The sequence below is a fragment of the Strigops habroptila genome, chromosome 7 (assembly GCF_004027225.2).
Source record: "Strigops habroptila isolate Jane chromosome 7, bStrHab1.2.pri, whole genome shotgun sequence".
Lineage (NCBI taxonomy): Eukaryota > Metazoa > Chordata > Aves > Psittaciformes > Psittacidae > Strigops > Strigops habroptila.
This window is the reverse complement of record NC_044283.2, coordinates 15,738,751-15,757,035: the sequence shown is the minus strand read 5'-3', so window position 1 is coordinate 15,757,035 and position 18,285 is coordinate 15,738,751. Positions and strand designations below refer to the sequence as shown.

At 38.9% G+C, this 18,285-nt stretch overlaps 1 protein-coding gene across 5 annotated transcripts in view; it reads right to left on the bottom strand.

Moving 5' to 3' along the window:
* Positions 1-17,625, bottom strand: part of CC2D2A (coiled-coil and C2 domain containing 2A) — a 56,710-nt gene extending 39,085 nt beyond the window's left edge. The window contains exons 1-12 of one of the 5 annotated variants that reach the window (XM_030492074.1): positions 17,582-17,625; positions 15,892-15,952; positions 14,942-15,022; positions 14,607-14,691; positions 9,135-9,223; positions 8,625-8,726; positions 7,032-7,133; positions 6,034-6,210; positions 5,708-5,858; positions 4,201-4,337; positions 2,426-2,557; positions 424-633 (exon numbers count right to left, since the gene is read on the bottom strand). In XM_030492074.1, coding sequence (XP_030347934.1) covers positions 424-633; positions 2,426-2,557; positions 4,201-4,337; positions 5,708-5,858; positions 6,034-6,210; positions 7,032-7,133; positions 8,625-8,726; positions 9,135-9,223; positions 14,607-14,691; positions 14,942-15,022; positions 15,892-15,930 — 1,305 coding nt within the window. In that variant the 5' untranslated portion in view covers positions 15,931-15,952; positions 17,582-17,625. Of the gene's footprint in view, positions 1-423; positions 634-2,425; positions 2,558-4,200; positions 4,338-5,707; positions 5,859-6,033; positions 6,211-7,031; positions 7,134-8,616; positions 8,744-9,134; positions 9,224-14,606; positions 14,815-14,941; positions 15,023-15,891; positions 16,034-17,581 lie in introns of those variants that run through there. The other 4 variants (XM_030492073.1, XM_030492075.1, XM_030492076.1 and 1 more) reach the window with 4 other exon arrangements.
* Positions 17,626-18,285: the final 660 nt, after the last annotated feature.

Sequence of the window (18,285 nt, the reverse complement as noted above, 5' to 3'; positions counted from 1 at the left end):
ATGTACTTCATAATCAAAGTGATTTTTAACACATCAGCCCTACTACATAGACCTATGTTGTATCACAGTATTTACCTCACATTTCTAAAGAATTATGTAAAGTCTTATCTGTCATTCACTGGAAAACATTTTGGATACTCTAAGGAACACTACATGTTATTGTATTCTAACGATTATATTCCCTTTAGCTCAGAACCTGCATAGAGCTCATTTTAACTAGAAGATCAAAGAAATCCATAACCTTAAAAAAAAGCAGTTCTGCACTAAACACACAGCAACCTAGGCGAAATACTTTGGTTTTTACCTTCTGACAGAACACCATTCATTACATACGATTTCATCACTCCAAAGAAAAAAATCCAGCTTTTAGCTTAAACTGTCCCATCATTATCTTAATCAGTTATGACAATGGAACAGAAATACCTTATCTGTGAGAAGTTTGGTAAGATTCTTCTGTTTTCTTGCTAAATACTGATCGTATAACTGAGCCAATTTAGCTGCCAACACATGCTCACGGCTAAAACAGGGATGATGGGTGAATATCAGTCCAGAAATATCAATATCCAATTGAAACGGGCCCTGCAAATCTCCAGGTCCAAGAAGATACTGATTGGCAGCTGTCATTTTTACTGCCTGAAAGAAAAAAAGAAAAATTGTATTTACAAGCCCCAACAAAACAATTTTACAAAGAGATTCTATGACAGAAAATGACCCATTTAGCACTTCCTGCATCTAACTACTGAGTCTTTAACTGTAAATGCTTCTGTGGTAACCTCTTTGCTGTATTGACAACTGGGTGGTATAAAACCACCACGGGTGTTCTACACAGCAGAACTGTGATAACCCATATGAGGCTGAAATAAGAAGTTACCCACCTGTATTACAGGTTTTGCTGAACAATTAAAGACAATGACACTGAGCTGTAAAAAGAAAAGCCTGCTAATTCTCTTTTTACCTGTTTGTTTAGTATCACTTTATTTCCTCTTACAACTGAGCTCTACAATAAACAGCCCAGTTAGTGAACTCAGGTTAGTGAAATCAGAAAGCATTAGCAGTGCTTCCTGTCTGTCTGCTGCTGCTCTTAGAATTCTTCAGAAGAGATTCATCAGAGATATTCTGCTACTGTAAAAGATGAAGTTGTTAGTTCTGTAGTGTTCATTGCAGCCCCTTCATCAGAACTGGTAAAAGGGCTATTGAAAGGGGAATTCAGCTGTTGCATAGCTCTTTTATAGGGCTGGTATAAATGTCCACGAAACACGCCTAAGTCTACCAGATCCTTCCACATTCAGTTTCTGATCAAAATGTTTAATACGACATAGTCTGTCATAAAAGTGACAGCTTTGAAATTCTTACTCTTTAACTATATTTCTGCCCATAAAGGGGCCCCCAGGTTTAATCTTAACTTACTTAGAAGCTTAATCATTTACTTGCAACAGTGATTTGGGTATTTACATGTCACTATTCAAGTAAACATGGTGTTCTTGTGTTCTGGTTGAAACATAAGCTCTCTTGGCCTATCTTTACTAAGATCTAAGCAGCACCCTCCTCCTGCATAGAGAAACACCATGCATAGATCTGTGATATGGATGCATCCTGAGACTCGTGTGTTTGTAAGCAGCAACAATTAAAGGGCAACATTAAATCTGTATCAACAAGAGCAGATAGAAACACTTGTGTATCCCAAAACAGTAATCTAATTTAAAGTCTAAAAAAGTCAGTTTTTCCAAGGGGGTAATAAGAGTGCTAACAAGCAGAACAATTAAAGCTTGCTTAAAGCTTGGTGAATGGTTTTAATTGAAACTTATTTTGATTTGTACTGACTGCACACTGCATCTGCTGTCTGCCAGGATAGGCATGCTGTGATTGAGGGAAAAACAAAGAAAGCAAAGCAAAACAAAATCTGAATTGATGCAACATAACTCAAAATTGGTTGCTTTCTACATGCGCAAACTGCACATGAAGACTTATATGGAGGAGCTTCATCACTTTAAAATAACTACCACGTGCATGCACTTCAATTATTTCTCTCTTAAGCTGCAGAGAGCACCTCTGTCCTGATCCATCTACCAGCTCCTACCAACAGAAGCTTTATAGATACACTACTATAGGAACTACCCTGCTTTGGCACGAGAATATCCAAGGGTGCCTCACAGAGATCTTAATGACTCATAGACTTGAAGGAGTTTGTCATGGACTGTCACTTTACTGTTTTAACCAGTTCTACCAGCTAAACTCTTCCTCCATTTTAACAGAAAAATACAGGGGGAATATACCTGAAGAAGTAGGTAACACTTAAAGCCCAGTTGTGGAACCCTAAAAAGCAGTCAGTATTCATGGTTCTTGGCACAAAACCCTACAGTTCATCAGGGTTGCTGGTGCAGAAGAACTGGGATATTGGGCCTCCACACATACAAAACATGCCTACCTTTACATACACTGTTTCAAGTTCTGGTGCAATGCCTTCTTCCAATGAGAATATTGGAGGCCTTGTAGAAGACTGTTTAATTGGATTAGGCAACGCTAAGATTTTACCATCATCACCAAACCACTCTTTCCCCTACAAATAAAACCACAATTTTATATTGTTACTTACTTTATACAGGCATAACTTGCAAAATTATAATTCTTATGAAAAACAATTACAGAATAAAAGGTGACTATGAATTGTTTGTGACTGAATTAACCAAAACCCTTCCAAGACATCAAAATGAAATCTTCAAATGTACTATAGGTAAGTTTTGAAATCAGAAGATGAAGAGCTTGCTCAAACTTCAAATATACTGATTTTTCTCCTTCAACAGTGTTACAGATTTGAAAGGGGAGAAAAAGGAAAAAATAAAAAATCAACACTTGCATCAATTATTTAAATGTTGTTTTTTTAAATAACAAAAATTGAATTTTCATGTTTTACACAAGAGCTAAATGGCAGCTCAAATCATAGAATCATAGAATGGCTTGGGTTGGAAAGGACCTTAAGATCATCTAGTTCCAACCTCCCTGTCATGGGCAGGGACACCTCATATTAGAACACGTTGCCCAAGGCTCTGCCCAATCTGGCCTTGAACACTGCCAGGGATGGAGCATTTACCACTTCTCTGGGCAACCTGTTCCAGTGCCTCACCACCCTCACAGTAAAGAACTTCTTTATATCTAAGCATCTCTGAACTCTTCTAGTCCACAACCTGAACTAATTAAACAGCATCTATGAAAGCAGATGAGGTAAGCATTTTGCACACCAATTGTTATCCATTGGGTCACATATTAAACATCGTCCTAGTTCACCGCTCTGCTCTCATGACCTGAATTCAAGAACTGACTAAACCAGTGCAGCTGCTGAAAGATGCTGGCCTGCCCTCTTAATCACACACCTGGTTTAAGCTGATCCTAAAACCAAACACTTCTGTGGTGACACAGTGAAGCAAACTAGAAAACTAACAGGGTTGAAGCCATCCAGTTATAAATTTTAGATCCAAATATTCCCAAACTGATTTGCAAAAGTACCTCTGCTAAGCCATGAAGAATTCATAAAATCATACTAAAATATAAAGGACAGCTCCTGAGGAGTAGCTTAAATCTACACAAACCTGACTGTGTATAGGAGGATAATATGGCAGGATAAAATATATCCAAGCCACCTTCCCTCATGTTTCCATAAGCCATTCTTCAAAATCTAAAGGGATTCTAAAACCTCTCCAGATTAATATTTAATTACCCTTAAGGTCTGATCAGTAAACCCTACAAGTCTATTCCTTTATATTATCTTCAGTAGACACAAAAACCAGCCATTCCATATTGCTTCCTTTTGTTAGTAAATAGTACAACAGCACCCAGCTCTTGTGTAAGTCCTTCTATATACCCCTAACCCTTACAGCATTTTATAAAAAACACTAAATTACAATTACCCCTATTGCAGTGGCAAGTAAAGTCTGGCACAGACAAGTGAAGTGACTTGTTTCCCAGCAGGCTATGAGCAGAGACAGGAAGACACCAGTCTGATGCCCTGACTATTGGGATACACTAAAAACACACTCCTACAAAAATCCAAAACTTCTAAAAACAAAAATTCCTGATGTCTTGATACTGCTAAACATTATCAAGATGAAAGCCCTGCATTACCATGACCTATTTAACTATAACAAAATAAAACACTGATAAATAAAGAGTTTTTAAAAGACAACTAAGAAGGTAGATGTGACTTACTTGCTCCTGTCTGAGTATTCTGTTTTCTATAATATTTTGATTAGACTGTGATACAAAGGGCCTTTCACCTACATAAAGACCTTCATCCTCAAGGTACCTAGGCTGAATGTCTCTAGGCATCTTCTCAGAAGCAGGCACTAATGAGAAATTAGAAAGAAAAGCATGTAAAATATAACTGTAGTTCTAGTTCATTAATTCTCTAAGAGCCTATGCCATTCTGGAAATGAATGGCACTGCATATAAAGCACGCTGTCAGAAATATTTTCCTAACTAGCAAAAAAGAAGTATATAACCAAAACAAGTCCTTTTCTTAATCAGGACAGAGTCTCAATTTAAATCTATCATAAAACCATCACAAGTCTTCTAAGCAGATAATTAAACACTTCCTCACAAAAAAAACCAACTTCAAATGACATAGTGGAGTTTAGTTTTAATGGTTGCTTGTGTAACAGTGTAAAAACCTTATAGCAGCAACAACTGACTCGACAAGTATTTCCAAGCCTTTCCCATACAAAGTGAAACTTTAACCAAGATCAATCTCAAATACTATTAAGAGTTTGCTTAAGCTAGTATCACACAAACTACAGAACTTGCATGAAAAGTCATGTTAGCCCAAGAACAGCAGATGGAACTCTTTAAAGATCAGCTGCAGCATTATTGCACTGGTGTGTATGGGCTCAGTATTTTTCAAGAAGCAATCTCAAAACAGGGAGGGATTACACTGAGGGTTACAATAAAAGCTATCCCCTAAATCAGAACACAGTGGACGACACTGGAAGCAGTCAGAACTAACTTACAAGACACAAAAAAACAAGGCACCCAGTAAATATTCTGACATCACATTGCAAGTTGTGATGATTCCATTCTGGTACAGACCACCACGAGACTAATTACTGTTCTAGTTCAAATGTTAAATATCAAATGACATTCTCAAGTAATTTTTTAGGACTTTACAGTTCTATGGGAATAAGGTGAAAAGGTCAGAGACATGACCAATGTTAACTATTTCCAATTTACAAAATCAGACTTTGGGAAAAGGGCCCCGTGAATCACAAAAATCCGCATGTTACTTACATGACTCTTGACATACTTGTCACATGGAAAAAACCTGCAGATGTGGCGAAGGGAATAGTTATAATGTACAGAGCCACCCTTCGTGCCTAAATGAGTGTACCCACTAACCTGTTGCATGTTAAATAATGTAACAGCTAAAGCCCAGTGAATGAGGGGCCATCCATTACTATAGAGAGCACTAAGGTAATTACTCCAGATCAACTGATAAGCACCGAGTTCACTTGCTAGCGTACCAGCTCGTGACCCACTGAGGTGTGCATGTCCCTTGTTAATCCATTTTGTCATACCTTTTCAGACTTGACTGGGTGACCAGTGTCAAGAGAACTGCACTCTCTACTGTCAGAGCCAGACTGATATAAGACTGTTCAGCAGATCAAAAGGTGCCACGATATGTAAAATCCAGGAGCAAAATAGATAAGCACAATCTTCATACCTGCTAGCATGCTGGGAATGAAGAGAAATTCTTTTTCCTTTTTCAGCTGCTCAGAGTAGTTTTCGCAATCAGCAGGTTCCATTACTAGAAAATCTTCAGCTGTCTGCCCTATAATGAATAAATCATCTTTAGCTAGGCGTGCGTCTTCATCCTATAGTTTAAGTGCAAACATCTCTGTTAGCTTGTCTATTTCTTAAAATGCAGAGCTTTAGAAAGTGTACCTTCAGAAGTTTTAAGGAAACAAAAGTTGCCATTTTGTATTAGATTACTAAAATTAATTCGAGAAGTCTAAATAAAAAGATGAACATTTATTCTGTAACTCACACCGTTTCATCCTCTTCTTGTTCGCCCTCTTGGGTTTCTACACATTCTTCTTCTGCCTCCTCTTCTTCATTTAATTCATTCCTTTTCCTGGCTTCAGCTTTCATATTCTGTGGTTCAGCATCAAAATTGAAGGTAAAGAAATTATATGCTTCTTCAGCAGAAGGAAGATCATTCTGGTACTAAGAAAAAAAAGACAAAGATATTTTAATATGACATTTGTAAGAGATTTAGGGCAAGTAAAGATATCCTTCAATTAATAATAGCAACAACAACATGTCTGAACACTTATCACAGGATAATAATTGTTTTATCTCAAAGAGAACTCACACAAATGCTGAAGCTGACTGAAATTTTTAAATGATACATGAAACTTTCTCTAGCGCTATACTAGAGTTTTATTAAATATTTCTTCCAATGTTTTATTACAGAAAGTCACCTGGTTTAATTTTAACCAGTCTATTGTTTTAAACATACATGATTCGCAAATCAAAAATGCCAAAGTTTAAATTTTGGCCATACTGCAGATATCCAGGTGAATGATATGAAGAGAAATTTCTAATGGTATTTTGCCTCTGAAGGAGCCAGGCCCCTTTAGTGTTAGGATGAATCCTCTAATATTAGAATTAATAACAGCATTTTGTGGCTAATAAATATGAATATACTAACCTGTAAATTGCTCTGTCAATTGGTGGCATTCAATAAGAAGGATTTAAACAGAAGAAACATTTTTTCCTCCAACCTCCAGTAATTGTGCCCAGATGGATTCACTTGATTTTTTCTTTTTAAATCAAATGACCCAAAGCCATTCTCACCTTTTATGAAGGGTCCCTTTTTATACTTCAATTGCTGGCATACACTGTTTGTGAATTTTTAAACTAAATAAATCCTTCTCCGCTGCTTAAGACTGAATTCTGCTTCCTGCTTCAAACAGCATCATGAAGCCATATAAAATTTAAATTAAATCAGTATCAGTTATTGAAATAAAGGAATTGGTACTTACTGTTGACTTCTCCTTAAGTTTTTTTACAGTATCACGAAACTTTATTTTTGACGGTAAGTGGGATTCATCCTCTTGCATCTCCCTAAATTTATCATTATCAGACTGCATAAAAATATATATGTAAGTTATAGCATACATTTACTAATCCATAAAAAAGACAAACAGCTGAATGCAGAGATTAGATATTGCATTTACACAGGGGAAAAAAAAAAAACCAAACAAACCAAAACAACCAACCAAGCAAAAAAGAAACACAATCCCTGTGGTAACAATCATACTCATTTAGGGTTTATTTTAAAAGGGTACCTCTAATTATTACTTAACTCCTTTCTCCTCTGGGTCAAGAAACAGACTGTAAAGTGTCAAGAAATGGCTCACTGCATAAACGTTAGCTTTTTTCGCTGCTGCTGAGATAATTTTTTCTGCACTCGCAAACACAAGCAACTACATGCTAATCTCCGCAAGGGGGAGAAATGCACCATTTTCCCATCTACAGAAGAGAGGCTGACAGCACAAGTGCCACGGGTGCTGCTGACACACACTGCTGACCGGGGAAGGGAATCAAGGAGCTAAGTCCAGCTCCTCATTTAGTCCCTGCTGTAATCAGGAAAAACCTATTTGGTATTCAAAAAAGGTGGTGTCCATTGCTTGGGTGCTTTAATACAGACTTCATTATTTGTTTTGTTCTCTCTCAATTATTGCCAGCCTACTCTAAAACTCCATGGGTGATACTCTCTTTTCAAGAAAGTGTGTGCAGGAAACAAAAGCAACACAGGGGAGTTTTCAGATATACTTTGTATAAAATTAGTAAACAACTTTTAATAAGCATATCACTTCCACATTTTCCTAATACAAACATAATAAAATAATACTACTTAGCTGAAAGCTGTAACAATTACTTTTTATAAGAAAACACTGCCAAAAACCTCCCCACAACCTACATGAATAGGTAATTCTCCCCTAGACAAGCAATTTAGCCAGGTTAATTCATATTGTTTGGAAATCCAGATAAAAATGTTACTGCTACATGCTGTTATTTCTTGGGCATACACATTCTTTGGAATGCATATGCTATAGGCAAGTAATCCCTCTGTGAATTCTGAAGAATATCTGGGTTGTAATAAAGAACATGCTTATACTAAAAAAATAATTAAAAAAAAGGAATATAAAATAGTAACAAGGAAATACAATAGAGTACAATGACAGACAGTTAATATCCAGACTTTAGCAATTTCACTGTGCAAACTTATATAAAGCTATAATACAGTGGTCCTTTCTGTTACAGTAACTTAAATACTCTGAGGCATCTTAAGCAACAGAAGTCATAAATCTGTAAATGACAGAGGTTTCACATGATGTCTATAATATAATAAAAGCAAATTATTATTGTTAAAGGCAATAATAATGGTAAAATTAAACATTAAAGACAATAATCAGAAAGGTTCCTTCCTGGTCACCTAGTTAGAACAATAATATAATTTTGATCCCATTAAAATAGATTAAACATCTCTTTGAGACTATTTGTGGTCTTTATTTCATGTTCAAATTCACCTTCTTATTACCAGAACAGCAAGATACAATGCACCTTCTTACCGCTTTATGCAATCTGACTTCTGTTTTTCTTTCCTTGATGCTTTTTAAACGCCTTGGTCGTGGAGTGGGATCTTCTTGCAATAAAGTAATTTCTGCTTTTGACTAAGCAAACAGGAAACCTGTTTAGTTATAACAGAAATATAGCAAGACCAAAGCTACTGTAACTACCAGGAACTCAAAGACTTATGTAAGTTTGTGTTAGGGACAGACTCTATTAACTATATAATCAGCTTAAGTGATTTTACACACCTAGCTGTTAATACTCCCTATTAAGCTGTGCAGTAAACTTACAGGGAAACCCGTTACTTTCAAAATAGTGTAAGAAACATGAAAACATCTCGTTAACGATTTTATCATTTGAATTACATATCAGTGATAACTTTTATATGATTACAAACAATTCAGTATAAACTTTAGGAAACAAAATACATAGCCCTAAGCAAGCAAAATCAAGTGGGTGGTATTTATAAGACTAAAATCAACCAAACAGCGCTTCTGGAGGATTCTCACCTTTGCTGCTTTTAGTTTCTCTCTCATTCGCTCCCTAACAGAAGATTCCGCAGAGCCTGCCCTCGATGTAGAAGGAACTGGTGGCAATTCTGAAACAGAGAAACACAGTAACATGTTTAAACCAGGTATTTTCTGAAAGAAGTTTCAAACTATGTAAAAAACTATGTAAAATAAAACCATATACATCTTACAGAGTCCCATGTTCCAACAAAAAGAGCTTACATGAAAAAATGTGAAGGAGTGCAACACTTTTTTGGAATTCAGACCTTAAAGACTACCCTTTAGATGCCTTTAACTGCAATGGTAAAGATTACCTTTCATTATATACCATGAACCACCTTAAGTAAAGCATATACACACTTTTTTTTTCCTATTAAAATTGCATAAAGAATTACCTGGCATTTTATAAGCTGTTTGTCAGAGCTGTCTAGATCTAATTTTGAAAGATGATTTGCCATAAATCCTGATAAAGATGTGACACAGATAAAGATACAGTGTTTTTGTGCTATAGCTCTAGTACAATCAAGGGAGTAAGATGCATTTTACTCTGTATCATGTATGACTGACAGCATCATCATGTAACTTCCCATTTCACACACAAGCTACTCTCGACTCTACTTGTGCCACTGCTCTGGAATCAACAGATCGCCTCCTCCAAGATCAACAGTAGTTTGTCCCCAAACTCAGGAAGTCAAGCAAGACCCATAGGAGGCTACATGGATGAACTAACTCAACTCACACATAAACCAAAACTTGTAAGAGATGTAAACAGGGACAGCTGACCTGGGAGGAATACTATCTCACTGTCTGACTATGCAGGGATGGGCTGAGGAAAGACAGAGCCCACCTGCGCTTGAATCTATCAATGGATGTGATGGCCAACAAGGTAGGGTATTACAGGTGTACTAGATCCAAAAGGAAGAGTAAGGAAAATGGTTAGTGGCTGCTGAATGGGGCCGAGAAAGGGACACAGGAAAGACCCAAATCTTTTTTTTACTGCCATCAGGAACACCATGCCCCAGAGACCAGTGGCAAAGCCTGAGGCAGCAAAGTTACCCTCAATAAAAGAAGATCAAATAAAGACACGTTTAAACCAACCGGGCATATGCAAATCTATGGGTCTTAATGGGATGCTCCCATGAGAGCTGAGGCAGCTGATCAATGTCACCTCAAGACCACTCTCCATTATCTTTGGTGATGATCAGGGGAGGTTCCTGAGTACCGAAACTGCGCAAACATCAGTCCTGTCTTCAAGGAGGGGAATATGGGGAACTATAGGCTGGTCAGCCTCATCTTGATGAGCCCAAGAAGGCGATGGAGCAAATAATCCCAGAAACCACTGACAAGTATGTTAAATACAAGACAAAAACTGGGAGTTATCAGCATTGATTTATGAAGGGGAAAAACTTTACCTGACCAATGAGACAACTTTCTCTGATAATTGGGTAAGTGGATGAAGGGAAAGCAGTGCATGTTGTTTAGCACTGTTTCCTATAACACCCTTACAGAGAAACTGATGAGATACAGGCTACGTAAGTAGATGGAGTGAAAACTGGCTGAACTCTCGGGCTCAAAGGGTTGCGATCAGTAGTGTTGAGTCTGGAGGCCATCACTGGAGCTGTACCCCTGCTGATTTCAAACAAACTAACAAAAAATCCCACAACCCACGCTCCAACCCCGACAACTCATCACAACTCTACGTGCTTTAGGATCGAGTATTCTCTGCTGATCCTGTGAAACATACAATTCCCAGCTTTAAATTAGTGGCACATATTTACATTTTTTTGATAGTAGATACCAGATTTGGACACAGACTTGGGTAATCATGAGATTACAGAAAAGGAGAATTACTGTTTCTTGCACCCTTTGAATTGCTGCTCCCAAAAAGCCCAGGCTTTTCCTCCATAACTAAAACTGAATGCAAACACATCACTGATAACCAAACTTATCAGGACCTCCTTTTCCTTTGAAGGACTGATGGCATTCTTCCCCCTTATCCTCCACATATCATATCCTGTTAGACTATGATATCTTCAGGTAGACTCAGTAAGTATTAGACTTTTCTATAAAAAGAATTATCCAGTTGTTTACAGAGGACTATGCTCTGGAGTCAGAAACACAAAGAAGTGGATACCTACAACCCATCCTCTCATATGAACTCAAATGAAAAACATGTTAAATGTACAATATAAACATGATTGTATGTCAAGCAAATGGCAATGCTTCTAGCAGTTTTACGTATTAAACACAATTATGGTCGTCATACATGGTATTTTGACAAGGTACCCATCTCCCTCTCTTGGACTGCACTACTACTGTACAAGACTCAAGGTTATCCTCTTTATAAAAGTCTGGTTTTAGCTGAAAACAGTTTTATATACCTAGTAGCTTAGAAACTCATCACTTAAGTGTTTTTCTTTTTGAAAGGCCTAATTCGTTTCTCCATTAACAAAATTGATTCTAGCTACATAACTGCATTCCCATCTGCACAGACCTCTTCAGTCTCACCTGGTGCCCTGGAGTTCACCTGGAAATTCTCAGGATCTTACTGAAATTTTAACTTTGACTGATACATGCAATATTAACATTTTAAAGAGAAATGCTTTACATGCCTTCTTCAACATGAAATCCTCAGATCTTATTTTTTCCTTCTTAAATCTTATAACTAGCTTTTATTTCCAGAAGAAGCTTCATCATTCTACACAAAACACACTGGTCCTTTTATCAGGAGAAAACTGTAGCTCTTTTTGTACACATGCTTTGTGGTGCATGGCACATTAAATAAAAAAAAAACAACCCATAAATATATATATTCATTATATATAATAATAAATTACACATAAGACTGTAGGGAAATAGGTTTTTCCAGTTATCTCCACTTACAGAATTGTATTACTTGTCAGTTCTTTGAGCCAAACACTGATTTGTTTTTTGCCCATACGAAAGAACATTGTTTGCCAAGGTCTAAGTAAAAGGTGATTTCAGGTTTATATAAGGCATTAAATTCATGAAAGGAGATAAACCAGCAAAGGGTAAGGGCTTAGGAGTGGTAATGTCACACAACATATATCACATTATGGCTCATCCACTATTACTCCAAGAGCTTTACTGGCAGCAGAAAATACTGTATGTTGAACACACAACTTAAACATTTAAAGGCTACCTACTATACCAAAGTCCGAGTGCAATCTAATTTCTGGCATGACCTTAGTCTACTCTCATTTGAAAAAGTAAAATATATTAAGATAAACCCCACTAACACCAATTCCACTTAGAATCATCAAAAGATTTGGGAGAATCCTAATCTTTTCAAATTACACAATTTACTACCTGTATTTGTAAAAAAAAGCATTCACTGTATTTGGAAACTTTCAAAAGAAAAAAAAAAAGGCACAAAGGGGTTATCACTAGCATGAGAGACAAACCGAAAAGCAAGCATCCTACAGCCAATTCCTTACCAAGAGGAATACTAGAGACAGGAATAAGCAAGTACACTAAGAGATGAAACATAAAAAAGCCTATTTTGTCTTTTCTAACAAGGAATGCAGTAGGGTAAGAACAGGTCAAGAATTAATGACAAAACAGAGAACAAGATTTAGATAAATATTCATCAGAAAGACTTAAGTTTTGGACAGATGCATAAATATATCCGCTCAAGGTGCAGTCTCTCCCAAAATTTAAGATGTAATTAAAAAAAATCGGATAAATTATACTACAATTACGTAAAGCAATGATAGTCTATTCAGAATACCACATGCAGTACTTTTCACTCGGTCATACAAACAGCAGAATTACAGGGATTTCAGAAGCAGCAACAAGAACAAGTAACAAAACAAAATTCTTAAGAAAATAAAACATCACATAAGGGAAATAATGGCTGTTTTTCTTCTCAAGAGTACTGCTGTGCTGTTCTGTTTATTCTTGGAAAATGAGCTTCTATAAAAGAAAATAACCATCACTAGAGGGTGTCTCTTGATTTCCTCACGCACTCCATTGTGGAAACTGTTTGGATTCCATCTGTCAACAGCACATCACTTTCTAGCACAAGTTGGCACAGTAAGACTCAAAACCATTCTAAAGAAAAGTACACAGTCCTTGAAAGCACTGGAAACATCCCAAAATTGTAGATGTCTGTATCAAATACCATATTTTGCTAATGACTAAAATGATTTTAAGGACAATAAATACATTTTACTTTGGTAAACCTTGATACTGACAAAAAACTAAACATATTTATATTTCACTGGATTTTCATGTTATTGACTTTTAAATACTCTGTTCTTAACTAGCTCTTTCATGCATCCTATTTAGGTAAACCCCTAAAACCATGCAGTAAGACCGACAACATTAAAAGTCCGAAGTATTTAACAGGAATATTGCAGGGATTCTGCCAAAGAAATTGAAGATTAGTTTTCAAGTACCAACGACCTTCATTCTTTCCAAGCCTGCAATTAGACATTCACTTCCAACAGCTTCCCCTTACATCACCACTCTCTTGCACTCTCCTACTTTCTGAGCAAATACTGTATTTCATACGTGACAGTTAAAATAGCCATCAATAAATCTGTGCACTATCATAAGCATGATTAACACTCCAGGCACAAGATATGAGGTTGAGGAAGGGCTGAGGGAACTGGGGTTGTTTACTCTGGAGAAGAGAAGGTGCAGGGAGGACTTTATCACTTTCTACAACTACTTGAGGGAGGTTGTAGCGAAGTGGGGGTTGGTCTCTTCTCTGAAGTAACAAGTGATAGGACAAGAGGTAACAGCCTCAAGCTGTGCCAGGGGACGTTTAGATTGGATATTAGGAAAAATTTCTTCACCAAGAGGGTGGTCAGGCATTGGAACAGGCTGACTAGGGCAGTGGTGGAGTCACCATCCCTAGAAGTGTTCAAAAACCATGTAGATGAGGCCCTCAGTGATCCTGTTTAGTGGTAGTCTTGGCATACCGGGGTAATGGTTGGACTTAATGATCTTAAAGGTCTTTTCCAACCTAGCTGATTCTATGACATTGAAATACGTGAATATTACATGCCTACCCCAAAACCTTTGAAAAAGGCGTATTTTATTGAAGAACATACCATAATCATCTCATATTTAAATACCACAGGAGCATGTTTCGAGTGCAGCGCTCTGACTGCACACCTGATGCTCGGAGCCAACTTGGCACATAACAGACACACACACAGACATCTCCAGCCCTGCTCTATGCTGCGAAAAAGCGACCTTAAGGAGGCTCTCCAGGGGCAAGAGTAACCACGCTCCCCCCTCACATGGACCCCACAGCAGCTTCCCCGCCCAAGAGCCGCAGGCGATCTCGAAGCGGGAGCCCTGGGCCCAGCTAACACCGCCTGCAGCGGGCAAAGCTGCCCCTCGCCCCGGAACACCGCCGGGCGGGCAGCCCCGGACCCCACGGAACATGGCGGCCCCGCGCCCCGCCCCGGCCCCGCCCCTCCCGCTGGAGTCACTCACCGCGCGGCGCCGCAGGGGCAGCCGCCATGCCGGCGCGGCTCCTTTCTTCCTCCCGCGGCTCGGGGGCACCGACAGCCTCCGGCAGCTGCAGCGGGGCAGAAAGGCCGAGGGACGGCACATGAGTGAGGGGAGCCGGGACAGGGCAAGAAACAAGCCCGCGACCTGCGGCCGCTGGGACCCCAACCCTCGGGGCCGAGGGAGAAGGAGCGAGCGCGCATGCACGCTGCCAAGCCCGGTGCCGTGCGCGCATGCGGGAAAGCCCCGGCAGCCGCCGGCAGGACGGGGAGGGGAGACCCGCGGGCGGCGGGTCCCGGTGCGGGAGCGAGCGCGGTCACCGTGTGCCTTCTGCTGTGCCTGCGGGCTGTGAGCGCCCGCCGCAGCCTCTCCGTCTGGGCAGCGTCCTCGTCCTGCAGCTCCTGTCAGAGAGACCGAGCTCTGCTGTGGGCACAGGCTGGCCTTGGCCCCTCACCCACGGAGATAACCTGTGCTCTGTCAAAACACCCGATTTAAGAAATTTTCCATATATGTACAGATACATATATGCATGTATATACGTTCCACTGATGCCATTGGTAGGTTGCAGGCCTGACATGGTGTAGAACACACTGCTGTTACAGGATTAAAGCATACTGACAGCTCTAAAGCATCCTGCCTTTACCTCATACCACTAAGTTGTTGATTTGTTTTGGGGTTTCGATGCTGAGGTGGGAGTTTTTGGTTTTTGTTTGTTTGTTTGTTTTGTGGGGTTTTTTCTGTGTGTTGTTTTCTTTTTTCGGGTTTTTGTGGGGTTTTTTTTTTTTGGTGGGTTTGTGTTTGGTTTGGGTTTTGGGGTTTTTTTTTTGGCGGGGGTTTAGTGTGTTTTTTCTCTTTCTGACATTTTATTGGCATAGCACCAGGCACAGTCTGAGCATGATCACTTCAAAAGCATTTCTACAGATGAGAAAACGTGATAACTTTCTGTTTTTGCAACATACTCAAGACTAAATATATTTATCCAATAATTTGAAGATAATTTAATCAACCAAGTGCTGGCTCAGTATAAAATAGAATAAAAAAATGCACATTAATGGTGCCTATTTCACAGAATATCATGTGTATGGTTTCAATGTTTTTGCACAGAAACAAATAATTACGCAAACCAGCATTAGCTAGAATGGTACTGGCTGACTGAAGGTTAAGAAGAGCTTACACGACACTATTTACTTTTCACAGTTACATACATAAAAGATTCCTACTAGTGAAAACAATCGTACACCATTTTTGTCTCAACTAACTGGACACGCACCTCCATGATGATCATCTGGGATTCTTCGCTGCGGCTCATCTGGTCAGTGGCTGACACCTGGCTGTCACAAGCAATACAGGAATTCCTCGTGAGAGACACGCTTTGATATGTCCATAACGATGATGAGATACATTCCATATAACTTTTGCACCCTCAACACTCAAATGACTTACCATTAAACATACTGCCTTAGTACTTAAAAAACATGTTTTGGATTTTTTTTCAGAATGGAATGATTTAAAAATGTGTATCCATTAATATAATTATTCCATATAACAGTGAATAATGTCGGCCTGTACATGCTGTTTGAACACTCTTGTTAATAAACAATGCACCTAGAGGCCGTAAAGCCAGATGCAAGATTCAGATCAGAGAGACATGTTCAGTCCCCTTTTCCCCCTCACTTTCAGCACTGGGCTTGGTTGGCTCTTCAACTTTACCAAACCTCGAACATACCCATCACTTCAGCTTTGTTTACACTGCAAAGTTGCTGTATTTGATTACAATAATTTAGGAAAATTTAAAATTTATATCTGTAAAACTCAGCTTATTGGTAGTTACTGCAGGTTCCTGTCCTGCTTTACCTTTACTGCTTGCACCAACCAGTGCAAAAACCGAGTGGCAATGTACTGAGGTAATGGAGGAAGTAACTCACAACAGAATGGTTTATTCTGGATTTCAAAATCCCCATGAAACAACTTGCAGGAGTGAAATGTGGGTCCTTTTTCCACACCAGGCTAAATCTCCTCTTGTGAGAGGGCTAACTGAGGGCTGCACAGGTCACCTGTCTTTTCCCCATTTGGTTCTTTGTACTGGGTATGCACAGGCTCATGCATACTCACTTCAAAAAGTGCTTCCAGCCCAGGCTAGAATATGAAGAGCAATCTTTATATCCCTCTTTATCTCTTACGAGATGCCTAATAAAAAAACAGAAGCAGCAGAGGAGCAATGTGGTTATCCCCTGCCTGAGGCTCAGCCCGTACCAGCTACTAGCCCCAAGGATTTTCAGGTTTCTAAATGTCTCAACTAGCACAAGGAGCTGAAATTGCCCTAAACACGTAGTTTTCTTTGGCAAATGTGACTATCTCCCAAACCACTCGTGCATTCGCCTCAGCACCAATTCCCTCAGTAAGTATCCCGCACGAGGGCTAAGGGTGATGTACCCCAAAGTGGCAACATTTCCTTGCTGCAGGCAAGGTTCATCAAGTACCCTCTTCATAGCACAAAAAATACAGCACTGCAAGAAGTGGCAGCACTTTATTACTTGGCACATAAACCTCTTTTTCGTATTGAGCTTTATATATCAAGTTTAAACAGTCTTTCCTAAAGGCACATGTAAATGGAGAATGCTTGGCAACATAGCGGAAGGGCCTTATGGCCACTTTCTTTAACAATTTTCTAGCATTTCTTGAATTTAAGTACTATAGCAGGCACTTTAAAATGTAATAAACAACTGGATGCAGGAACTATAAAGCTCTCCATTAGCTCAGAGGCAGTTTCCAAAGCACTTAAAAGTAAGAACAGAAACGCAGTGAAGATTCTCTCACTGCTCTCTAAAAAAATAACTACATCAAAAGTACCTAGTAAATAATTTTGAGGATTTTGGATTCTTAAACCTGTCTCAGTTGTGAAAACACGCAGAATACAGTGACACTGAAATGGATATAAAGGCAAATGTTTTGTTTCCTACCTGGCTTTTCTTGTACAGCAGCTTTCCGAGTAAAACACAAGCCAAGCACAACGCTCCCCCTAGCAACAAAGCCTCAGCTTTGCTTTTTAAAGAGAAAGAGCAACTTTCTCCTCCTTAAGCCACTAAAACAGTTCTGGAAGACTTCTTTTTTTGTAAACAACTTCTTTTACAGTAGATGGGAAAGTCATGAATAACGTATGGGGAGGATGAAGTGATTGCAGCTCCTGGAGACAGCAACGCATTTCAGTTACTGCAGTGATGTGAAAAAACAAATATTCATAGTATATTTTTGCAGGATCCAGGATGGTTATTTCAGACTGAAAGGCAATAAAGATAGTCACTCCTCCTAACTTGAGGTACCTAATTTTGTTAAATTATCTGACTTAATTTCTGTGTACTTTTTTTTTTTTTTTTGGTAAGTAGAGGAGAGGCACAGACTCCCCTTAGGACACGTACAATTCAGGGCAGTGATTCTGAATATTGATCAGTTGTGGAAGAGCCTGTTTCTCTTTGTTGGCTAAAGGGAGATGCTAATTCAGACTGTATGCCAACATTCCAGCAAGTAAATTTTTTTTTAGATTAATTTTGCTCTGAAAAAAATCTCCGACATGAGTCATGTAGGGATAAAGCCTTGAAGTGGATGGTTAGTAGCCAGTTGTTTTCCAAGTGCTGTCTCTGTTTTCAAATGCATTAAAGTACTTGGA